Source organism: Petromyzon marinus, chromosome 79 (genome assembly GCF_048934315.1).
Source record: "Petromyzon marinus isolate PM22_M1 ecotype Great Lakes invasive population chromosome 79, UKy_Petmar_22M1.pri1.0, whole genome shotgun sequence".
NCBI classification, from domain to species: domain Eukaryota; kingdom Metazoa; phylum Chordata; class Hyperoartia; order Petromyzontiformes; family Petromyzontidae; genus Petromyzon; species Petromyzon marinus.
In genome coordinates this window covers 21,768,502-21,794,639 of record NC_133745.1, presented here as the reverse complement: position 1 = coordinate 21,794,639, position 26,138 = coordinate 21,768,502, and the positions used below count along the sequence as shown (strand labels likewise).

The following is a 26,138-nucleotide window of genomic DNA, read 5'->3' as shown; positions in this document are numbered from 1 at the left end:
ACTACGCTAATCGTGGGTAAAGGGACTTTTCTGCGGTGCTTTCATTGAACTTGCAGACCAAGACGATTGATTTTATTCACAAATTTAATGATGCCAGAAAGTCATTTTCACCTCGGCGGCTTCGTCAACAAACATTTGCAGGTTCTGGGGTATTCATGCGTCATTATATTGAATAAAAAAAAGTTTTATCATATAGAGTTGATGTTTAATTTCACTTTTTCACAAATTATAGGCAAAATAAATCAGATGGACCCCCCTACTCTGCCTGGTTAGTTGCAGGAGGTCACGGGACAGACCTAGCAGGTGCCATTGGTTGGCTGACTGAGATGACTGCTGGTAGATGCACCACCAGCTGTACCCCCTACTCTACTAACTTGCTGCATTTTAGCCGCCCGGCACTCTGCTCGTTGTTGTGAGCGTCGCTCCTCTGCCCTCAGTTGTAGTTGGAGGGCGACTGCCTCCAACAGCCCAGCAGCACTACACACACACTACACACACTAGACACTCACTACACACAATACACACACACTTGCACACTACACACACTGCACACACACTACACAGACTATACACACACTACATACACAATACACACACTACACACACACACTACACACACACTACACACACTACACGCACACTACACACACACTACACACACTACACACACATGTAGTGGAGTAGACAATACACGTGGGTAAGTTGGCCATATACAGTACATACAAACAGTGTGGGTCACGTAAGTTCGATCAGGTGATGGAGTCACGGGTGGCGTAAACAAGCCAAAGTAATTAAGGGAGTCAAGGGACGAGGGCTGTGATTGGTCGAGAGGCTGTTAGCGTTAAGTGGCAACGTCACGGAGTCTGGGCCGTTGGACAGGTGCGGAGCTGGCGGGATAATGCCGGCGAGGCACGTGGCAATTAATTAAGGCTGATTGGAAAGGGGATAAAAACGCTAGGTGATTTGGACGGCGAGGGGAGTTGTTGGCGAGAAGTGGAGACAGCAGCGGGTAGAGAGAGATGCGAAGAGTGGAAGCCCGGCAAGTGTTAGTGGGAAATAGATTGAGAGCCGAACCCAGAGGACAATACATAGCGATAGCGAGGGTTAGCGTGAGCAGAGTGGAGATTACGGTATAGGTAGGTACAGGGAGAGTTAGCGATAGACAAGTCACTGCGTGTGAAGAGATAGACAGAGTCACTGTGTGTGAAAAGATAGACAGAGTCACTGTGTGTGAAGAGATAGACAAGTCACTGTGTGTGAAGAGATAGACAAGTCACTGTGTGTGAAGAGATAGACAAGTCACTGTGTGTGAAGAGATAGACAGGTCACTGTGTGTGAAGAGATAGACAGGTCACTGTGTGTGAAGAGATAGACAAGTCACTGTGTGTGAAGAGATAGACAGAGTCACTGTGTGTGAAGAGATAGACAGAGTCACTGTGTGTGAAGAGATAGACAGAGTCACTGTGTGTGAGGAGATAGACAAGTCACTGTGTGTGAGGAGATAGACAGAGTCACTGTGTGTGAAAAGATAGACAGAGTCACTGTGTGTGAAGAGATAGACAAGTCACTGTGTGTGAAGAGATAGACAAGTCACTGTGTGTGAAGAGATAGACAAGTCACTGTGTGTGAAGAGATAGACAAGTCACTGTGTGTGAAGAGATAGACAGAGTCACTGTGTGTGAGGAGATAGACAGGTCACTGTGTGAAGAGATAGACAAGTCACTGTGTGTGAAGAGATAGACAGGTCACTGTGTGTGAAGAGATAGACAGGTCACTGTGTGTGAAGAGATAGACAGGTCACTGTGTGTGAAGAGATAGACAGGTCACTGTGTGTGAAGAGATAGACAAGTCACTGTGTGTGAAGAGATAGACAAGTCACTGTGTGTGAGGAGATAGACGAGTCACTGTGTGTGAGGAGATAGACGAGTCACTGTGTGTGAGGAGATAGACAGAGCCACTGTGTGTGAAGAGATAGACAGAGTCACTGTGTGTGAAGAGATAGACAGAGTCACTGTGTGTGAGGAGATAGACAGGTCACTGTGTGTGAGGAGATAGACAGAGCCACTGTGTGTGAAGAGATAGACAAGTCACTGTGTGTGAGGAGATAGACGAGTCACTGTGTGTGAAGAGATAGACAGAGTCACTGTGTGTGAAGAGATAGACAGAGTCACTGCGTGTAAGGAGATAGACAAGTCACTGTGTGTGAGGAGATAGACAAGTCACTGTGTGTGAGGAGATAGACAAGTCACTGTGTGTGAGGAGATAGACAAGTCACTGTGTGTGAAGAGATAGACAAGTCACTGTGTGTGAAGAGATAGACAAGTCACTGTGTGTGAAGAGATAGACAAGTCACTGTGTGTGAAGAGATAGACAGAGTCACTGTGTGTGAAGAGATAGACAGAGTCACTGTGTGTGAGGAGATAGACAGGTCACTGTGTGTGAGGAGATAGACAGGTCACTGTGTGAAGAGATAGACAAGTCACTGTGTGTGAAGAGATAGACAGAGCCACTGTGTGTGAAGAGATAGACAGAGTCACTGTGTGTGAAGAGATAGACAGAGCCACTGTGTGTGAAGAGATAGACAAGTCACTGTGTGTGAGGAGATAGACAGAGTCACTGTGTGTGAGGAGATAGACAAGTCACTGTGTGTGAGGAGATGGACGAGTCACTGTGTGAAGAGATAGACAAGTCACTGTGTGTGAAGAGATAGACAAGTCACTGTGTGTGAGGAGATAGACAGAGTCACTGTGTGTGAAGAGATAGACAAGTCACTGTGTGTGAGGAGATAGACAGAGTCACTGTGTGTGAGGAGATAGACAAGTCACTGTGTGTGAGGAGATAGACGAGTCACTGTGTGAAGAGATAGACAGAGTCACTGTGTGTGAAGAGATAGACAAGTCACTGTGTGTGAAGAGATAGACAGAGTCACTGCGTGTAAGGAGATAGACAAGTCACTGTGTGTGAGGAGATAGACAAGTCACTGTGTGTGAGGAGATAGACAAGTCACTGTGTGTGAGGAGATAGACAAGTCACTGTGTGTGAAGAGATAGACAAGTCACTGTGTGTGAAGAGATAGACAAGTCACTGTGTGTGAGGAGATAGACAGAGTCACTGTGTGTGAGGAGATAGACAGGTCACTGTGTGTGAAGAGATAGACAAGTCACTGTGTGTGAAGAGACAGAGCCACTGTGTGTGAAGAGACAGAGTCACTGTGTGTGAGGAGAGAGACAAGTCACTGTGTTTGAGGAGATAGACAGGTCACTGTGTGTGAGGAGATAGACAGGTCACTGTGTGTGAAGAGATAGACAAGTCACTGTGCGTGAAGAGATAGACAGGTCACTGTGTGTGAAGAGATAGACAGGTCACTGTGTGTGAAGAGATAGACAGAGTCACTGTGTGTGAGGAGAGAGACAAGTCACTGTGTTTGAGGAGATAGACAGAGTCACTGTGTGTGAGGAGATAGACAGGTCACTGTGTGTGAAGAGATAGACAAGTCACTGTGTGTGAAGAGATAGACAAGTCACTGTGTGTGAAGAGATAGACAGAGTCACTGTGTGTGAAGAGATAGACAGAGTCACTGTGTGTGAAGAGATAGACGAGTCACTGTGTGTGAAGAGATAGACGAGTCACTGTGTGTGAGGAGATAGACAATCCACTTTGTGTGAAGAGAGACAAGTCACTGTGTGTGAAGAGATAGACAGAGTCACTGTGTGTGAGGAGATAGACAAGTCACTGTGTGTGAGGAGATAGACAGAGCCACTGCGTGTGAAGAGATAGACAAGTCACTGTGTGTGAGGAGATAGACAAGTCACTGTGTGTGAGGAGATAGACAAGTCACTGTGTGTGAGGAGATAGACAAGTCACTGTGTGTGAAGAGATAGACAAGTCACTGTGTGAAGAGATAGACAGGTCACTGTGTGTGAAGAGATAGAGGAGTCACTGTGTGTGAAGAGATAGACAAGTCACTGTGTGTGAAGAGATAGACAAGTCACTGTGTGTGAAGAGATAGACAGAGCCACTGTGTGTGAAGAGATAGACAGGTCACTGTGTGTGAAGAGATAGACAAGTCACTGTGTGTGAAGAGATAGACAGAGTCACTGTGTGTGAAGAGATAGACAGGTCACTGTGTGAAGAGATAGACAAGTCACTGTGTGTGAGGAGATAGACGAGTCACTGTGTGTGAAGAGATAGACGAGTCACTGTGTGTGAAGAGATAGACGAGTCACTGTGTGTGAAGAGATAGACGAGTCACTGTGTGTGAGGAGATAGACAGAGTCACTGTGTGTGAGGAGATAGACAAGTCACGGTGTGTGAGGAGATAGACAAGTCACTGTGTGTGAAGAGATAGACAGGTCACTGTGTGTGAAGAGATAGACAAGTCACTGTGTGTGAAGAGATAGACAGTCACTGTGTGTGAAGAGATAGACGAGTCACTGTGTGTGAGGAGATAGAGAGAGATCCACTGTGTGTGCGGGGAGTGAAGAAGAGACTGTGTGGGGAGACAAGGAGTATGAGCGGACGGTGCTGAGGGGAATTCGAGTGTTCGAGTTGGCGGAGCGCGGAGAGGAGAAATTATATATAGTGTGTGTGTGTGAAATTATATAGTGTGTGTGAAATTATATAGTGTGTGTGAAATTATATAGTGTGTGTGTGTGAAATTATATAGTGTGTGAAATTATATATAGTGTGTGTGTGTGAAATTATATATAGTGTGTGTGTGTGAAATTATATATAGTGTGTGTGTGTGTGAAATTATATATAGTGTGTGTGTGTGAAATTATATATAGTGTGTGTAATGATATAGTGTGTATAGTGTGTGTGTGTAATGATATAGTGTGTGTGAAATTATATAGTGTGTGTGTAATGATATAGTGTGTTTGTCTGTGTGTGTGATTATATATATAGTGTGTGTAATGATATAGTGTGTGTTTGTCTCTGTGTGATTATATATAGTGTGTTTGTCTGTGTGTGTGCGGAACGATGGAAATAAAAGTGACGGTGGACAAAAGGTGATTGTCGTCCGAGTGAATCCAAGGCACTACATACACACAGACACACACTACACGCACACTACACACACACTATACACACACTACACACACACACCACACACACACAAACACTACATACACTACACACACACCACACACACCACACACCCGGGACCATTTGATGCCGTCTCCCCCCCCTCTCTCTCTCCATCCCCTGTCGTGTTCGCTCCTTGTCTCCTGCCCGTGCGTCTCCCTACCCGTAGAGACCCCCTTCAATCCTCAACGCCCCCTAACCCCCTCCACCAGCCCCCTGCTCCAGTCCTCCAACCCCTCCCCCCGTCTGTTGTCGTCGTTCTCGATTATCCGCTTGTGCGGTTTATCCGATTTGCGGATTAACCCGCGCGCCCGAGATTTTGACATGAATCAATAACTCGTCGATTTCCCCTTAAGCCCAAATTAATATTCTAAAAGCAGTTCTACATTGTTGGGAATGTTCACTACAAGTCACACTGTGCTTAAACCGGACAAATATGTTGCTCCAGTTCATCTGAATTCAACGCCATCGCCCCTACAGTACAGTAGTTGCCATAACTTTACAACGGTGGGCTGAGCTTGATTGATGCTGATTGGCTGTGGCTCTGCTGTCATCCACTCAGTGGGGCTGAGTTAGATTGATGCTGATTGGCTGTGGCTCTGCTGTCATACACTCAGTGGGGCTGAGTTTGATGCTGATTGGCTGTGGCTCTGTTGTCATGCGCTCAGTGGGGCTGAGTTTGATGTTGATTGGCTGTGGCTCTGCTATAATCCAATTAGTGGGGCTGAGTTTGATTGATGCTGATTGGCTGTGGCTCTGCTATCATCCACTCCGTGGGGCTGAGTTAGATTGATGCTGATTGGCTGTGGCTCTGCTATCATCCACTTAGTGGGGCTGAGTTTGATTGATGCTGATTGGCTGTGGCTCTGTTGTCATCCAATTAGTGGGGCTGAGTTTGATTGATGCTGATTGGCTGTGGCTCTGTTGTCATGCGCTCAGTGGGGCTGAGTTTGATTGATGCTGATTGGCTGTGGCTCTGTTATCATCCACTTAGTGGAGCTGAGTTTGATTGATGCTGATTGGCTGTGGCTCTGTTATCCACTACCTGGGGCTGAGTTTGATTGACCACAAATGTTTGTTCTTCTCATTAACAAACTACATTTTCTTAACTTAAAATGTATACCTATACGAGTTGTTTTTTGGCATGGAGATTCGCGGAAAATGCGATATTCGTTGTATTATCCACGATGTTGGATTATCCGCGACCAGTCCTCCCCTTCTTTAACGTGTCGGGAAATCTGTAGCTTCCTGTATTTGTCAAACTCACTCTCCCCCACCCCCACCCCATCTATCCCCCTGCCGCCTGGGTTCACGACTGTACCCCATCGACTGTACCCCATCGGTCGCTACGTTCGAAATCCAACTACCCGCAATCCCGAGGAGCGTCCGCGCGTGTTGCAAAAATCGCGAGTTTTGTCCGCTGCCGTTCAACCAGAAAACCTCGAGTTGCACAAATGGAAAAGAACGTGCGAGCGTGTCAATGGAGGGGAGAGCGAGCAAGGGCATTGGGCTACTGTATGGGATGAGTCGCTGAACGAGGGGGCGGAATGAGTGAACGCGGCCTGACTGAGAATGAAAATGAAGGATTCATCAAGACGGAAAAAAAGTATATACATCCCAAAGTCTTCCGAACCTCGTGTATTACTTGCCGATGTAAAACAGGGGTGAAGATGTTGATTTAAAGATTTCGTGACTGCAGAGATTCATATTCTTGGTTCTTTCGGTAAAGTCACCACGTAGAAGGGAAACGATAAAGTAATAAAAATATAAAGCAATAAAATTCTCACGATGTTTCGACTGCAACACGAGCAATCGTCATCAGGTGTGAAAACCACAGCAAGAACAATTATTGCCGTGGTTTTCACACCTGATGACGATTGCTGCTCGTGTTGCAGTCGAAACGTCGTGAGAATTTTATTGTTTTACATTTTTATTATTTTATTGTTTCCCTTCTACGTGGTGACTTTACCGAAAGAACCAAGAATAGGGGTGAAGATGTTGAAGTTGTCATCCGTTGGTTTTTCTTTTTTTTTCCTTTACAAATGCAATCGGTTTACTTTGGCAAGCGTTGCGGTCACGTGGGCACTGGGTTCACCGATCCATCGGCGAGTGCATAAGGGGTGAGTGACCCTGGTCGGTCTGCTCCCCAGATCATCTATCCGCTTGTGGAGGTGATTCGTTATCATTCTGAAAATGTTTCGTTTACTTAAAACCGAAACAGGAGCAGCCTGAATTTTTATTTAAAGCTTTCGTGACTGCAGGGAATTCACATTCTTGGTTCTTTCGGTAAAGTCACCACGTAGAAGGGAAACGATAAAATAACAAAAATATAAAACAATAAAATTATCACGACGTTTCGACTGCAACACAAGCAGCAATCATCATCAGGTGTGAAAACCACAGCAAGAAAATTTGAAAAAAAAAATAACCGCCACTTTTTTCAAATTTTCTTGCTGTGGTTTTCACACCTGATGATGGTTGCTCGTTTTGCAGTCGAAAACGTCGTGAGAATTTTATCGTTTTATATTTTTATTCTTTTATCGTTTCCCTTCTACGTGGTGACTTTACCGAAAGAACCAACAATAGGAGCAGCCTGGTTAAACAACAACTCTGGCCGTCGCCTGACGAGGCTGGATGTCACGGCACTCGAATTCTAAACGTTGTAGTGGGTTTACTCTACGACACACAAACCGGTTAGTGCTGTACTAGTCATGAATTGGCACGTTTTGTTTCCGTGACAAACCCCTTACTAATTGGCAGTGTCGGGCGGTGACGTCAGGTTCAACGACACGGCATTTAAATGTACGCGATCTAACCCAGAATAACCCCTATAATATGGATAATATTGGTCGCGAACGCCTACTACTACTACTGCTAAGGTGTTAAACTGTATGGCTTAAGAGTCTGCGATGAAACAAAAGAAGTATATACAGGGTGCTTCAAAAAAAAGTGATGACACTTGTGAGAATTTGCAATGATACCACGAGAAATGTGCCCCTCCGGGCTCTGGAGGACCACCTGGGGAAGATTCCAGGCGTGAGTTGACAACGATGGCGAACGAGTGGGAGACTAAATTTTGATTTAAAGCTTTCGTGACTGCAGTGATTCATATTCTTGGTTCTTTCGGTAAAGTCACCACGTAGAAGGGAAACAATAAAATAATAAAATATTATTTAAAACAATAAAATTCTCACGACGTTTCGACTGCAACACAAACAGTCATCATCAGGTGTGATGATGAGGTGTGATGAAGACTTTGTGTTACAGTCGAAATGTCGTGAGAATTTTATTGTTTGATATATTTTTTATTGTTTCCAAGAATATGAATCGCTGCAGTCACGAAAGCTTTAAATCAAAATTTAAGTGGGAGACTCTTTATTCTTGGTTCTTTCGGTAAAGTCACCACGTAGAAGGGCAACAATAACCGCCACTTTTTTCAAATTTTCTTGCTGTGGTTTTTGCACCTGATGACGATTGCTGCTCGTGCTGCAGTCAAAACGTCGTGAGAATTTTATTGTTTCATATCTTTGTTATTTTATTGTTTCCCTTCTACGTGGTGACTTTACCGAAAGAACCAAGAATGTGTAAATGCGATTTGCATGTCAATGTGAGCTTGCATCAAAGCAGCCTCTCTCTTTCTTCCGCCTGATGACGATTGCTTGCGTTGCGATCAGAACGTCGTGATCTGTTATTGTTTCTACCTACGTGACTTTAACGGAAGGACCAAAGGGAATTTGTTATCATGTCACGGTGCATTATCCGTTCTTTTTTCCATATCAGTGTTAAAACACTTTTTGAAGCACCCTGTATATACGGAAAGCGGCAAAACGATCCCCCACTGGTTTTCAAATGGGAGGCAAAAAAAACAAAACCCCCATTCGGGACACGCAAGGTTTTCACTCGAGCGCGTGCGTCTTTGAGTGCCTCTTCAGATGACCGCTCTGCGCAAACCCCTCGCCGCACTCCTTGCACACGTGCGGCTTCTCGCCCGTGTGCGTCCTCACGTGCGCCGTCAGCGTGGAACTCTGCCCGAAGCCCCTGCCGCACTCCTTGCACACGTACGGCTTCTCGCCGCTGTGCGTCCTCCGGTGCTTCTCCAGATCCGAGCGCTGCGCGAAGCCCCGGCCGCACTCGGCGCACGCGTGCGGCCACTCGCCCGTGTGGGTCCTCGCGTGCGCGTTGAGGGTGGCGCGGAGGGCGAAGGCCCTGCCGCACTGGTCGCACGCGTACGGCCGCTCTCCCGTGTGGGTCCTGGCGTGCGCCTCCAGCGAGGAGCTCTGCGAGAACGCCTTGCCGCACTCCTTGCACGCGTGCGGCCTCTCGCCCGTGTGGGTCCTCGCGTGCGCGTTGAGGGTGGCGCGGAGGGCGAAGGCCTTGCCGCACTGGTCGCACGCGTACGGCCGCTCGCCCGTGTGGGTCCTGGTGTGCGCCTCCAGGGAGGAGCGCTGCGAGAACGCCCTGCCGCACTCCTCGCAAGCGTGCGGCCTCTCGCCCGTGTGGGTCCTCGCGTGCCTCTCCAGGTGGGAGGACAGCGCGAAGCCGCGGCCGCACTGGGCGCACACGTGCGGCTTCTCGCCCGTGTGCGTCCTGCGGTGGATCTTCAGGTCGGACGACCTCGCGAAGCCCTTGCCGCACTCGGCGCACGCGTGAGGCCACTCTCCCGTGTGCGTCCTGCGGTGGATCTTCAGGTCGGACGAGCGCGTGAACCCCTTGCCGCACTCGGCGCACGCGTACGGCTTCTCGCTCGCGTGCTTCCCGGCGTGCGCCTCCAGGTGGGAGCTCTGCACGAACCCCTTGCCGCACTCGGCGCACACGTGCGGCTTCTCGCCCGTGTGAATCCTGAAGTGGATCTTCAGGTCGGACGACCGCGTGAAGCCCTTGCCGCACTCGGTGCACACGTGCGGCTTCTCGCCGGTGTGCGTCCTCCGGTGCTCCTCCAAGGAGTAGCGCTGCGCGTAGCCCTTGCCGCACTCCTTGCACACGTGCGGCCACTTCCCGGTGTGCGATATGAAGTGCGTCTCCAAGTTGTAGCGCGTCACGAACCTCTTCCCGCACTCCGTGCACGCGTGCGGCTTCTCGCCCGTGTGCGTCCTCGCGTGCTCCTCCAGGTGGGAGCGCTGCGCGAACTCCTTCCCGCAGTCGGCGCACGCGTGCCTCCGCCGGTCGCCGGCGACCGCCGCGCACGGCGGCGCCGCGGCTCCCAGCGGCTTGCCGCACCGGGCGCAGGAGGCTCCCGGCGTGGCGGCCGCGCGTCCGGCGTCGTCCGTCCCCGTCCCCGGAGGTCGCCCGCCCGCCTCGCACTCCTCGCACAGGAGTTCCGCTCCTGTCGCGTCGTCCGCCGCAAAATGCAGAGTTCGATGTTGAACGACACGAAGAACGACAAGGTGCCGGGGTTCGGCGAACGGCAGCGCCGTTAAGGCTCTAGCTCCGCAGCTTCCCTTTTCTTTGGCGTACGGGAGGCCCGGGACCGGTTCAGATAATCGCCGTCACCGGTGTTGGTGGCCGTGAACGGGAATCGAACTCAGGTCGCCGGGTTTGTAGCGCTAACCGCTACACTGCCGCTCCCCGCACTCCACGTGACAACAACCGCCATTCGCCACGAAGTGACGGTGACGTCGCCACGGCGCTTGTGCCAGGCTAGGTGCACATTGAGGCCACGTGAAGTGTCGAACACCCGCTGGCAGGAGGTCACGGGGCAGACCCAGGTGCCACGGGTCGACTGACTGAGATGACTGGCTGATGCACCACCTGTGCCCCCTACTGTGCCAACCTGCTGTGCTTTAGCCACCCGGCGCTCCGCTCGTTGTTGTGAGCGTCGCTCCTCCGCCCTCCGTTGTTTTTGGAGGGCGACTGCCTCCAACTGCCCAGTAGCGTCCTTCACGAGCCTCCTCCACAGAGGCCGATCGTGACACCGCTGGTTCCAGTTATTGTGAGTCCACTAAGCTCCACATCCTCCTGTACCACATCACTCCATCTCTTCTCTAGCCAGTCCCACACCTGTTTAGCCCCCTCTAACCAGCTGAACAAAAGCTGTTTAGGCATGCGGTGGCTGGGCAAGTAGGCGGCATGACCCAGCCAACGCAGCCTTGCCTGCCGGAGAAGCTCACTGATGGGACTTTGTCCAGATCTTTCAAGGATTTGTGAGCTCCTCACATAATTCAGCCTGGTTAAAACTAGGATGGATCGTAGGCAGGCCAGCCTGGATGTTTCGAACCAGCGAATTATGTTCCAAAAATAGAAAAGGAAGGGAATGACTGTGGCCGAGAAGACCTGAAGCTTCTTGTGGAGCAACAAACCAGGTAGCTTCCACACAGCGTTACGCAACCGATGAAAAGATAATGCAGCTCGACTGATTTGGAGTGAGACCTCTGCTGTCAAAGCAGAGCTGGTCATAAGCACACTGCTCAGGTATGGAAAACTCTCCACTGTTTGCACAACTTCCACAACACCAATGGGGAGTTGAAGGGGTGGAGTATGGCACAAAATAACCAAGCAGGTGCTTAGATTTGGAGGGGCTTATGATGAGGCCCCACCTCTTGGTAGCATGCTCCAGGTTCAGCAGCAGTGCCTTCAACTCCTCCTCAGAGTGAGCAGCAATCACCAGATCATCAGTATACATAACATGGTTGACCAATGGGAGCGCTCCCTCGACTGCACCCGGGCATCAATCAGTCTCCCATTGTATCTGTACCAGATGGAAATTCCTCTGGTACAGTCATGGAACACTTCTCGAATTACGTGATTGAATTAGATGTAAAATAATGTAGGTGTACGAGGACATCCCTGTCACACCCCAAGGTGAACAGGGAACGGCTCCGACTCCCGGTCACGTAGCTTTATCCGGGCCCGCCCTCCATAATGTAGGTCCGTAATAATTGTGAACATAGAGTCAGGGACACCGAAATCATGAAGAACAACCCAGAGCCCAGGCCTATTGATGGTCTCATAGGCTTTGACCAGGTCAATAAAGCAGATATGTAGGTCTTGCTGGAATTCATTACACCTCTGCTGTAGCGGATGGACAGAAAATGTGGAGGTTTAACCATTTAGGCTTTCGCGACCAATATTCTTCACAATAAACGTTTTTGGGTTAGATCACGTTATTTATAAATGTGTCGTAACCCTCCACCACCTGACATGGTCACTCAGTAAAAGAAGTGTCACGTTGACAAAAGACAAATAGTTCACTACTTTAGCCCACCGGTGTGTTGAGTGAATCCACAACATTTACAACTTTTTTGTGGGTGTACATCTACACATTTATAAATAACGCGATCTAACCCAAAAAAGTTTATTATGAAGAAAATATGGCGTCTGTGCAGGACCGCCCTGGCCTGAAACCACATTGGGGCTCCGCAAGCCTCTCTTCAGCGTGCCTGGCAAGGGGCGATGTTGAATAATCCTTGCCAGGACCTTTCCCGGCACTGAGGAGGGAGATGCCCCTGTATTTGTTACAGTCTGTGCGGTCCCCCTTCTAAAAGATGGGGACCACCAGGGCATCCTTCCAATCCTGCGGAACCCGTCCAGTGGTCCAAACTGTTATTGTCACATAAGGCGGTCTGCACACAAACACCACCCTTTTCCTGGTCTCAGACATTAAATCACCTTCCGTACTTCCTCAACAGATGGCACTTTGGCCAGCCATGCCCAGGGGGTGACTATTTCTTCCAATATTTGAGGCACCGCAGCCTCAGAAGAGTCATCCCCAATTGCCCCATGATGTTTTCCAGGCGAAGGGATTTCCCCTCCCCAAAGAACTCAGAAATGCTCCGCAAATCTGCAAACCTGGTCCAAGGGGTCGGAGATCACCTTTCTTTCACCTAAGGATGGTGAAAGGTGTGGCACTGCAAGTAACTTTTTTGATGGAGTGTACACCCACCACCGGAGCGGAAGAATGGCAGGCTCATCTTACAGATGACAAGTCGATGGTCAGAGGGCAGATCAGCTCCACGGTAGGTCCTGGTGTCAAGGACATGGGCTCGCATCTGCTGGTCCGTCACTATGTAGTCCAGCAGATGTTCTTGCTTGGACCCGGCATGCATCCATGATGTTGTGTGGATGCGCCGATGCCGGAACAGCGTGTTGGTAATTACAAGCCCATGGGCTGCACAAAAGTCTAGCAGCCTCCTACCGTTGTTATTGAGCTGATCTGGCCCATGCCTTTATCAATCACTCCAGACCAGGTGCCAGCATCATGACCAACTCGGGCATTAATGTCACCCAACAGGATGACTCTATCCCGAGGTGCCACTTTAGCTAGCACCTGTGACAGTAGGTCATAGAAGCCATCTGACTCATCGGCCTTGCCTGAAACCCTCCAATGACGTTCATCTTCGGTGGGGGCGTAAGTAACCACCACCACCATTGCTCGCCTCCCGTTTAATGGGGAAAGCTATCCCACAGCACCTTGGGGCTTACAGCTTCCCACAACTCACCACCGCTAAACACAAACGCACACAGAGATTCACGCACAGGACACACGACACACACAGGACACGCACAGACACGCACACCCGGCCACACGCACGCTTCGTGTGACAGCCCCACGCGTAGTTTATGTCACCTCTCGTCGCCAATGCTTTTGCTGCCACACAACAGACGGGCGACCTGCGAGATGTGCCCCGACGAGTCTCCCACTAGCCGGCCACTCGCAGAGGGCGGCTACTTCCTCCAATGTTTTGAAGCGCCCCCCCCCCCCCCTCTGCGTTGGCCCGGGTTTTCACTCCGCCAAAAACAAAACGGTGGCCGTTTTCTCTCAAACGACGCCGGATTATGCCAAGCGTACGAGTCCCACAGTGGACATCGCTTCAGCTCGTGGCACGTCTGGGACATACGGCCGGCGATACAAGCAAGAAGACGTTGCATTTTGTCTGTCACGTTATCAAACTAAAACTAAACTTTGTACGTTACCAGGTGTAACGCCCCACTGAGCTACGTAGTCGATCTTTTTCAGAAGCGACCTGGCCATCACACAGTGATAGCTCAACAAAGTGGCTGATGTCATCACGTGGACATTTATAGCAGCAGTCAAATACTCTAAACGTCTATGGGTCTCTGTGTGATGGGGTCATGGGTCTCTGTGTAATGAGTCTATGGGTCTCTATGTAATGAGTCTATGGGTCTCTATGTAATGAGTCTAGGGGTCTCTATGTGATTAGTCTATGGGTCTCTGTGTAATGAGTCTATGGGTCTCTGTGTGATGACTCTATGGGTCTCTATGTGATGAGTCTATGGGTCTGCATTTGATGAGTCTATGGGTCTCTATGTAATGAGGCTATGGGTCTCTATGTAATGAGTCTATGGGTCTCTGTGTGATGGGGTTATAGGTCTCTGTGTGATGGGGTTATGGGTCTCTGCGTAATGAGTCTATGGATTTCTGTGTGATGGGGTTATGGGTCTCTATGTAATTAGTCTATGGGTCTCTATGTAATGAGTCAATGGGACTCTATGTAATGAGTCTATGGGTCTCTGTGTGATGGGGTTATAGGTCTCTGTGTGATGGGGTTATGGGTCTCTGCGTAATGAGTCTATGGATTTCTGTGTGATGGGGTTATGGGTCTCTATGTAATTAGTCTATGGGTCTCTATGTAATGAGTCAATGGGACTCTATGTAATGAGTCTATGGGTCTCTGTGTGATGGGGTCATGGGTCTCTGTGTAATGAGTCTATGGGTCTCTATGTAATGAGTCTATGGGTCTCTATGTAATGAGTCTAGGGGTCTCTATGTGATTAGTCTATGGGTCTCTGTGTAATGAGTCTATGGGTCTCTGTGTGATGACTCTATGGGTCTCTATGTGATGAGTCTATGGGTCTGCATTTGATGAGTCTATGGGTCTCTATGTAATGAGGCTATGGGTCTCTATGTAATGAGTCTATGGGTCTCTGTGTGATGGGGTTATAGGTCTCTGTGTGATGGGGTTATGGGTCTCTGCGTAATGAGTCTATGGATTTCTGTGTGATGGGGTTATGGGTCTCTATGTAATTAGTCTATGGGTCTCTATGTAATGAGTCAATGGGACTCTATGTAATGAGTCTATGGGTCTCTGTGTGATGGGGTTATGGGTGTCTGTGTGACGAGTCTATGGGTCTCTATGTAATGAGTTTATGGGTCTCTTTGTAATGAGTCTAAGGGTATCTACATAATGAGTCTATGGGTCTCTGTGTGATGACTCTATGGGTCTCTGTGTGATGAGGCTATGGGTCTCTATGTAATGAGTTTATGGGTCTCTATGTAATGAGTCTAAGGGTATCTACATAATGAGTCTATGGGTCTCTGTGTGATGACTCTATGGGTCTCTGTGTGACGAGTCTATGGGTCTAATGTAATGAGTTTATGGGTCTCTATGTAATGAGTCTAAGGGTATCTACATAATGAGTCTATGGGTCTCTGTGTGATGACTCTATGAGTCTCTGTGTGATGAGGTTATGGGTCTCTATGTAATGAGTCTATGGGTCTCTGTGTAATGACCCTATGGGTCTCTGTGTGATGAGGCTATGGGTCTCTGTGTAGTTAGTCTATGGGTCTCTATGTAACGAGGCTATGGGTCTCTATGTAATGAGTCTATGCGCCTTCATGTAATGAGTCTATGGGTCTCTGTGTGATGGGGTTATGGGTCTCTGTGTGACGAGTCTATGGGTCTCTATGTAATGAGTCTATGGGTCGCTACGTAATAAGTCTATGGGTCTCTGTGTGATGACTCTATGTGTCTTCATGTAATGAGTCTATACGCTAAAACTACACTTTTTATTTTACCAAGTAAGCCCCACTGAGCTGTGTGTTCTTTGTCAAATAAGCGACATGGCCACCACACGAATGATAGCAGCTCACCACAAGTGGCTTATCACGTGGGAGTCTACAGTAACAAAATTAACCTCAACGCGCGACGCCGATTGTAAACGGGGAGGGGAAAACCGCAGGAGCCGGGGAAAATTCCACGCCACCTCGGGGAGAGAGAGAGAGACACCAACGAAACTCCGAATGTAGTGCAGCTCAGGCTCACCGACATCCTCCTCCGACAACTCCACCTCGATGAAGTTTTGGTCCGCGGCAAAGAGACATCCGTGAGAATCCTCCGTCTCACGCGGCCCCTCGATTGCTTCTGTGGCTGCAACGTCAGAAAAAGCGCCACTGGGCTTTGGACGAGTTGGGGGGTGGGGGGGGTGAAACGCACCCGAAGATCGTGCAGTCAAGCTGTCAGCTGGGGACGTTGCCCCTTCCGCGTATTAACTGATGGGAGTTGGTCTCTCGGTTAACGGTGTTTCGTTGGTTCCGCGGGAAAAAAACGTCGTTAAGCAAAATTATCGTGAATCGAACATAGCGAATGCACGTTGAAGGCTTAATTTGATCGTGAGTTTAACCTTTTTCACCCTAAAAGGTACTGTTTTTCATCACGTTTCAACATGCAAGCTTAACAAATAAACGTTGTAAAAACATGTTAAAGCATTAATTTTAGTAGAAACATGAATAAATAATGCATAAATAGGGCATAAAAAGGTGCATAAAGCGCAGAAACATACACGTCAATCACTTATCAGCGCCCTACCTCATTACAGACCAACTCAGACCTTATTGGTCACCCCGTGACCCCCTAATGTATCTCAACGTTCATCCTACAAAGTCCCATCACAAGCGAGAGAAATATAAACAAATAGACAAAATAATGTTGCCCGTATTGAAACGGCTGTACGCCGTATGGACCTGAAACACTCAATTTCCCCGTACAAGAATACGGGGTAAAGCGTATGGGTTGACGCGGTATTCATAAAATAAAAAGTCTTACCTTAGGCCGAGAAGACGGATGGCTCAAGTATTCAAGAGAGCTGTTTCCAGAAGCAACGCAACATCAAACATGGAAAAGCCCGCAAGCCAGCCGCCCCCAAAACGCTCGTAAAAGGGGCGGTGGTCGCTGATTGGCTGAGGCCTGCCGGGTCCACTCGGGAGCGCTCCGATTGGCCGAAATTTGCGGCTCCGTGTGATATCGTACAACGCGCCGTCGATAAAAACAAAAAAAAGTATCGCGAACAGAAACAAGGGGAACCGCATGGGAGGCGGATCGCGAGTCTAAACATCGTTGCCCCGTGGCATCGTTAAACCGAGGGACCGCTGCATTGGCATCCTGCCACGGTTTGGTTCCTAACAATCTCAAAGCTGTCGTAGGGAAAGGGGGCCTCACCGTCATCCTCCACTTCCGTTTTCACCACGATCCTCAGGATCTCGGGGCTCAGGCTCCCCTCGTCCTCCTGCTTCACGACGGCGCCTGCAAAAGTGCGCATCGGCACAGACATCGGCACAGACATCGGCACAGACATCGGCACAGACATTGGCACAGAGACATTGACACAGACATCGGCACAGACGTCGGCACAGGCGTCGGCACAGACATCGGCACAGACATCGGCACAGACATTGGCACACACGTTGGCACACAAGTTGGCACAGACATCGGCACAGAGACATCGGCACAGAGAAGGCCTCGTCTCACGGTGACGAGGCCCTCACGGATCGTAGTGGGGAGGGTCAGAGACGGCGACTACGGGAAGACTTTGCCCGTAGTGGCTTTATCGATGGCGTGTTTTGGCGCCACACGGTTCACCTGATGAGCTCCGTTATCTGGGACACGGGGGGTGACGTTGTGGCCGTACACGGTTCACGTGATGAGTTCCGTTATGCGGGACACGACGGTACGACGCAAACGTTCGCCACGCATTCCCCGCGCGCATCCAGCCGTCCCAGTCGCCGAGGGCGTCGGTCATATGGACGTCGTGATGGCGAATCGTCAACGGTCAAGTGGCGGTGTCGGGGGCAAGCGTCGCTAGGAGCTGATGCGATCCCAGTCCGGGTCTTAACGACGGCCCTCAATCAAAATTCCCGTGGTGCCCGATTCCTTTTGACGTGGAGCCCGAGGCTCTATCCCGGCCTCTGGGGACTGTTTTATTTTAGGCCGGAGCAAGAGGCCCCACTGGACTGTGTAGCAGCTCATTTTTCAGAAGCGACCTGGCCATCAACAAATGACAACTCAACCACGTGGGGATTCAGAGGAGCCTAACAGAGCGATTTAAAGCTTTCGTGACTGCAAGGATTCATCTTCTTTGGTTCTTCAGGTAAACGTCGTGAGAATTTTATTGGTTTATTTTATTACTTTATTCTCATTCTACGTCGTGACTTTACTGAAAGAACCAAAGAAGACCTAACAGAGCGGTCCACGACAATTTGTTATTTGTTCACGGACCGCGGGGGGGGGGGTTCATCATTGGGGTCTTTCCCCCCCCTTTTCAAAGAAGCTCTCCGGCGACGTTTGTTTTGTACTCATTGTGGCCACGAGGGGTCAGCTTGTGGGCTCGCCAACACCGCGCGACTGTGGGGGGGAGGGGCCACGCGGGGACTCAAATAAGTGTGGGATTCTGACTTCTCACGAGGAGCGCGCAAACCTCAATCCCTCGCGTGCGCGGCTTTACAGTCGGGGTTCGCGCTCCAGTTGAGAATCTAACGCCGCCGCTGATCCGACAGGAAGCTGAGCTCAGGCGGTAATTTTGGGCGATGGGGAGCCGCTGTCAACACGGACGGTGAAGCTTCACGCGCTCGCCCACCGCTCTCGCCTCGTGCCGTGCGGCTCAGTTGCTAGCAGGCATCACGGACCGGTACCGGCCCGCGGCCCCGCGGAGTTGGGGACCCCGTGGCCTTAAAGTTCATAGCGGCATCTTCTGGGTTCTTTCGGTAAAGTTACCACGTAGAATGGAAATAAAATAATAATAAATCAAACGCAATAACTACTTTCTTTTTTAAATTTTATTACGTCTTGTTTTTCCTATTTTATTCCCATTCTTTGTGGTGACTTTACCGAAAGAACCAAGAAGATGAATCCCTGCAGTCACGAAAGCTTTAAATCGAAATTCATAGTGGCATTGTCTTTGTGCTGTCCGCCTTTTGGTGTGGTCCCCTGGTCTAAGACTGTTTGAGACGGGGCTCTAAAGAAAGCTGTGGACCAATCAGTTTCAAAGACAATGCATCATCATCATCTACTAGCGGAGCGTGGCGTTTGTTTGCATGTTCACCACAAGTACTGTGTTGTGTGCGGTTAATGCAGTAACTTGATTCCTCGCTAAAGGTTTCAGTTTGGCGTTTTAACATCTGAACGCCTCCTGTTTGACTGCCAGAAAGTGTAAAACATATATTCTTACACGGCCAAATACTCTCAACTTGTGACGTTGACTCTAAACGTGGAGGCAAAGGGAAAACCGGAGGATCTGGAGAAAAAAATTCCACGCCACCACGGGAAGAGAACACGCAGACTCCAAATACACAGCAGCGGGCATCGTCAGGGTCAGGATCGAACCCACGACCTCCTGCACACCAGGCGAGGTAGTCAACATCTCCTAGCCACCGTGATGATGATGATGACAGAGAGAGAGACGCAGACTCCAAATACACAGCAGCGGGCATCGTCAGGGTCAGGATCGAACCCACGACCTCCTGCACACCAGGCGAGGTAGTCAACATCTCCTAGCCACGGGCAATACAATCTCACCAGCAGCTTCGGCGTCTTCATGTTTAACCTTCGAGCCCGGCCCCATCCCGAGGCTCGGGTGATCTTCTTCGTTTTCTCGCTTGATGGTGAACAGCGACTGGGAGTGCGAAGCCATCTGAGAGGGAAAACCGATCAAGACTCAGACCCTGCCCCCCTTTCACTTAAGATGTTGACACGCACACAGACACACACGTACACACACACACACGTACACACACACGTACACACACACACACACGCACGCACAACAACAACCGCCATTCGCCACTAAGTGGCGGTGACGTCACCACGACGCTTGTGCCAGGACATGTGCACCTTGAGGCCACGTGAAGTGACGAACGCCCCCTGGCAGGAGGTCACGGGGCAGACCCAGGTGCCACGAGTCGACTGACTGAGATGACTGGCTGATGCACCACCTGTGCCCCCTACTGTGCCAACCTGCTGTGCTTTAGCCACCCGGCGCTCCGCTTGTTGTTTTGAGCGTCGCTCCTCCGCCCTCCGATGTTGTTGGAGGGCGACTGCCTCTAACTGCCCAGTAGCGTCCTTCACGAGCCTCCTCCACAGAGGCCGATCTTGACACCGCTGGTACCAGTCATTGGCAAGTCCACTCAACTCCACGTCCTCCTTTACCACATCACTCAATATCTTCTCTAGCCCGTGCCATGCTCGTTTAGCCCCCTCGATCCGGCCGAACAAAAGCTGTTTCGGCATGCGGTGGCTGGGCATGCGGGCTACATGACCCAGCCAACGCAGCCTTGCCTGCCGGAGGAGCTCACCGATGGGACCTTGCCGAGATCTTTCAAGGATTTGTGAGCTCCTCACACAATCCAGCCTGGTTAAACCCAGGATGGATCGTAGACAGGCTAGCCTAAATGTTTCTAACCGGCGAAGATGTTCCATTAAGGGGGTCCACGTTTCGCAAGCGTAGAGAAGGGAGGGAATGACCGTGGCCGAGAAGATCTGTAGCTTAGTGCGGAGCGACAGATCAGGTAGCTTCCACACAGCATTACGCAGCCGATGAAAAGATATTGCCGTTCGACTGATTCGGAGTGAGACCTCTGCTGTTAAACTGGAGCCAGTCATAAGCAAACTGCCCGGGAATGGGAAACTCTCCACTCTCTCCACAACTGCCCCATCACCGATTGGGAGTTATGGGGGTGGAGTGTCCGATGGTACAAAATGCCCAGGCAGGTGCTTAGTTTTGGTGGGGCTGATGGTAAGGCCCCATCTCTTAGTGGCACGCTCCAGTCTCAGCAGCAGCATCTCCAACTACACCTCTGAATGAGCAGCTATTACCAAATCATAGGCATACATAACGTGGTTGAGCAATAGGGAGCCATCCCTTGACCGCAGCCGGGCATCGATCAGCCTCCCATTATATCTGTACCAAATAGAGATTCCCCCGGTACAGCTATTGAAGGCTTCATGAACTACGTGGTCAAAATAGATGTTAAATAATGTGGGAGCCAGAGGACATCGCTGTCGCTCCCCAAGGTGTACAGGGAATGGCTCTGACTCCCGGCCACGTAGTTTTACACGGGCCCGCTCACCATCATGAAGGTCCTTAATGATCATGAGCAGAGGGTCAGGGACTCCAAAAGCACGAAGAACCCAGAGCCCAGGCCTACTGATCGTATCATAGGCCTTGACCAGGTCAATAAAGCAGAGATGTAGGTCTTGTTGGAATTCTCTACATCTCTGCTGTAGCAGACGGACAGAAAATATGGCATCTGTGCAGGACCGCCCTTTCCTGAAACCGCATTGGGGCTCCGCAAGCCTCTCCTCGGCGTGCCTGGCGAGGCGATGTTGAATAATCCTTGCCAGGACCTTTCACGGCACACTGAGGAGTGAGATGCCCCTGTAGTTGTTACAGTCTGTGCGGTCCCCCTTCTTAAAGAGGGGGACCACCAGGGCATCCTTCCAATCCTGCGGAACCCGTCCAGTGGTCCAGACTGTTGTTATGATGTCATATAGGGCAGTCTGTGCGCAAACGCCACCCTCCCTCAGCATTTCGCTTGGGAGATCATCTCTGCCCGCTGCCTTTCCTGGTCTCAGACTCCGGATCACCTTCAGTACTTCCTCAAAAGATGGTACTTCAGCCAGCCACTCACAGGGGGTGACTTCTTCCAATATTTGAGGCACCGCAGCCTCAGCAGGGTCATCCTCACTTTGTGCCACGATGTTTTCCTGGCTGAGGGATTTTCCCTCCCCCAGGACCTCACAAAAATGCTCAGCAAATCTGCAAGCCTGTTCCTGGGGGTCGGAGATTGGATCACCGTTTTTTCCCCTAATGATGGTAATAGGTGTGGCGCTGCAGGTTACTTTTTTGATGCAGTTAAATAGAGATTTGTGATCGCGGGCCACTGAGGCAGACTCCATCTCCTTAGCAACCCGCGACCACCACCCATCCTTGCAGTGCCTCACGGCTCTCCGAGCGAAGGCTGTGGTAAGCCTCCTCATTCTCTGACGTGGGATTCTGTAGCCGATGACAGTGGGCCTGTCGCTTTTTCTCAACCATCCTGAACACCTCATCTGTCAGCCAGGGTCTCTGGGGAGGTCTGGACCGCGTACCCAAAAGCAGCCATTGCAGCTGCATGAGTCACAGTCCTAAACCTCGCCCATTTACCCTCGACATCAGGAGGAGTCGGGACGATACCAATCCCAGCCGCAAGTGATGATGAAATTCTCGCTTGCAACTTTCATCAGATAACTGAGACCTGGCCACTTTAGGTTGGAATGGGGTCCTGGGTGTACACCCACCACCGGAGTGGAAGAATGGCAGGCGCATATTACAGATGACTAGTCGATGGTCAGAGGGCAGATCAGCTCCACGGTAAGTCCTGGTGTCCTTGACACGTACGCACACACACGCACACGTACGCACACGCACACACGCACACACGCGCACACACACACACGTACGCACACACACAAGCAGGCACACACGAACACACGTGCACACGCGCACACACACGCACGCACACACGCACGCACACGCGCACGAGAGGCAAACACCCACGAAGACTACAGGGGATAGCGTATAGTGTAGTGTATAGTGCGTAGTGTATAGTGTAGTGTATAGCGTAGTGTATAGTGTAGTGTATAGTGTAGTGTATAGTGTATGGTGTAGTGTATAGTGTGTAGTGTATAGTGTAGTGTAGTGTATAGTGTAGTGTATAGTGTAGTGTATAGTGTAGTAGTGTATAGTGTAGTAGTGTATAGTGTAGTGTATAGTAGTGTATAGTGTAGTGTGTAGTAGTGTATAGTGTAGTGTATAGTGACGTGTGTAGTGTAGTGTACAGTGTAGTGTACAGTGTCCTGAGTTGAGGCTGAGTCGACCTAGGGGACCCCAGGGTCCGGTTCAGAAAATCGTCACGCGGAGCGAGACGATCAACGCAGAGACCCCCACGACTCACTCACCACGTGACCTCTCCGTCTCTCTCCTCTCCGTCTTTGTCTCTCTCCGCCTTTGTCTTTCTCCTCTCCGCCTTTGTTTGTCTCTGCGTCTCTCTGTCTGTCTCTGTGTCTCTGTGTCTCTGTCTGTCTCTGTGTCTGTACCTCTGTCACTCTGTGTCTCTCTGTGCCTCTGTGTCTCTGTCTCTGTGTATCTGTCTCTCTGTGTCTGTGTCTCTCTGTGCCTCTGTCTCTCTGCCTCTGTGTCTCTGTCTCTCTGTGTCTATGTCTGTGCCTCTGTGTCTCTGTCTCTGTCTGTCTCTTTGTCTGTGTCTCTGTCTGTGTCTCCGTCTGTGTCTCTGTCTCTCTGTCTCTGTCTGTGTCTCTGTCTCTCTGTCTGTCTCTCTCTGTGTCTCTCTGTCTCTCTGTGTCTGTGTCTCTCTGTCTCTCTGTGTCTCTGTCTCTCTCTCTCTCTGTGTCTCTATCTCTGTCTGTCTCTCTGTCTCTCTGTCTGTCTCTTTGTGTGTCTCTGTCTGTGTCTCTGTCTCTCTGTGTCTCTGTCTCTCTGTGTCTCTGTCTGTGTCTGTCTCTCTCTCTGTCTCTCACTGTCTCTGTGTCTCTGTCTCTCACTGTCTCTCTCTGTGTCTCTGTCTCTCTCTGTGTCTGTGTCTTTGTCTCTCTCTGTGTGTGTCTCTGTCTATCTATCTCTGTGTCTCTGTCTATCTATCTCTGTGTCTCTCTGTCTTTGTCTCTGTGTCTGTCTCTGTCTCTCTCTGTGTCTCTATCTCTCTCTCTGTCTCTCTGTGTCTCTCTGTATCTGTGTCTCTGTCTCTCTCTCTGTCACTCTGTCTCTCTCTGTGTCTCTCTCTATCTGTGTCTCTGTCTCTATCTGTGTCTCTCTCTGTGTCTCTGTCTCTCTATGTATCTGTGTCTCTCTCTGTCTCTCTGTGTCTATCTCTGTGTCTCTGTGTCTCTCTCTGTCTGTGTCTCTCTCTGCCTGTCTCTGTCTCTCTCTGTCTGTATCTCTGTGTCTCTGTCTCTCAGGCTCTGTGTCTCTGTCTCTCTGTCTGTATCTCTGTGTCTCTCTCTGTCTGTCTCTGTGTCTCTCTCTGTCTGTCTCTGTGTATCTCTGTGTCTCTGTCTCTGTGTCTCTCTCTGTGTCTCTGTGCCTTTGTCTCTCTCTGTGTCTCTGTCTCTCTGCGTCTCTCTCTGTCTCTCTGTCTCTGCGACTCTTCCAACCCTTCCCCCCTCCTCGCTGCCTCACAGCAAACGCCAAGATGCAGCGCAAGACGAAAATTCCTTCGGGTGAGTAAATGTTGCAGCGAGAGTCAGGGGGTGAGGTGTAGTGTATAGTAGTGTATAGTGTAGTGCATATAAGTGTATAGTGTAATGTATAGTGTAGTGTATAGTAGTGTATAGTGTAGTGTATAGTAGTGTAGTGTATAGTGTAGTGTATATTAGTGTATAGTGTAGTGTATAGTAGTGTAGTGTATAGTGTAGTGTATAGTGTAGTGTATATTAGTGTATAGTGTAGTGTATAGTGTAGTGTATAGTGTAGTGTATAGTGTAGTGTATAGTAGTGTAGTGTATAGTGTAGTGTATATTAGTGTATAGTGTAGTGTATAGTAGTGTAGTGTATAGTGTAGTGTATATTAGTGTATAGTGTAGTGTATAGTGTAGTGTATAGTGTAGTGTATAGTGTAGTGTATAGTGTAGTGCAGGGGTCTTAAACTCGCGACCCGCGGGCCAATTGCGGCCCGCGGAACAATATTTTGTGACCCCCTACTTGACATAAAAAATTTTTTAAATTTTTTTTCCCATAGCTCAGGTTCGTGACAGCTTCCGGTGTTTGTTGACAAGTTAGCCAACGCGAATTAGCAACGTCAGTCACTTGGTTGAAACGTGATTCCGGAGTGACACCAAGTGGAAGGAAAATATATATCCTGTCACCCAGTGCAAGGTACAGAGGACTTAGGAAGTGGGCGGACTCAACAAGAGTAATCAGTGACCTAATAAAGACAACGGAGTGTTGCAATAGGAAAGGGAAAACAATTACATGGATAGCAAATAGCATGAGATGGGTGGCAAGAACAAAAGCCAAATGGTGGTTAGAACCTGAATATTATACTGGTAGGAAGGAAGTTGTAAACTGAGTGTACCAGCCTGCAATAGATTAATGTGTCCGTCCGTCCGTCCCCTTTCAATACTTTAACGAAGTGAAATCTCGTGTGACTGTCATCCTTTATTTAACCACGTGAGTGACGTCATTGAGAGTCGCTCTCTTGTCACTGACATCCTTTATTTAACCACGTGAGTGACGTCATTGAGTCACTCTCTTGTCACTGACATCCTTTATTTAACCACGTGAGTGACGTCATTGAGAGTCACTCTGTCACTGACATCCTTTATTTAACCACGTGAGTGACGTCATTGAGAGTCACTCTCTTGTCACTGACATCCTTTCTTTAACCACGTGAGTGACGTCATTGAGAGTCACTCTCTTGTCACTGTCATCCTTTATTTAACCACGTGGGTGACGTCATTGAGTCACTCTCTTGTCACTGACATCCTTTATTTAACCACGTGAGTGACGTCATTGAGAGTCACTCTCTTGTCACTGCCATCCTTTATTTAACCACGTGAGTGACGTCATTGAGAGTCACTCTCTTGTCACTGACATCCTTTATTTAACCACGTGAGTAACGTCATTGAGTCACTCTCTTGTCACTGAATCCTTTATTTAACCACGTGAGTGACGTCATTGAGAGTCACTCTCTTGTCACTGACATCCTTTATACTGGTAGGAAGGAAGTTGTGAACTGAGTGTACCAGCCTGCAATAGATTAATGTGTCCGTCCGTCCGTCCCCTTTCAATACTTTAACGAAGTGAAATCTCGTGCTGTTGGGTGTAAAATCAGCAATAGACAGCGCAGAGACTTGATATGTCTTATTGCACCCAACGTTTGGAAGTCACATTATCTTATTTGCGGACTTCGCTTTTGGAAGATGTGGCAAATTCACACACAGCCCACAGCCGAATACCATTTGCGAGGCGAAGTTCGAAGGCACCGTGACGTTACTTTGCCAATGTTCCTACCAGCCCACCCTGCAGGGACCTGTTAAAGAAGAAGTTAT

General features: G+C 49.5%; 1 protein-coding gene across 2 annotated transcripts; it reads right to left on the bottom strand.

Moving 5' to 3' along the window:
• Positions 1-66: 66 nt before the first annotated feature.
• On the bottom strand, positions 67-26,138 carry LOC116958519 (uncharacterized). Of its 2 annotated transcripts, none has more exons than XM_076056992.1 (5): positions 26,046-26,138; positions 19,611-19,725; positions 17,259-17,342; positions 16,086-16,190; positions 67-10,408 (listed from the first exon to the last, which is right to left on the bottom strand). In XM_076056992.1, exons 1-5 carry the CDS (start codon positions 26,046-26,048, stop codon positions 8,982-8,984), a joined length of 1,734 nt encoding a protein of 577 aa, XP_075913107.1. In that variant the 5' UTR covers positions 26,049-26,138; the 3' UTR covers positions 67-8,981. The 2 variants fall into 2 exon arrangements, with proteins under 2 accessions (XP_075913107.1, XP_032837057.2); XM_032981166.2 differs by lacking the exon at positions 26,046-26,138 and adding an exon at positions 23,031-23,155.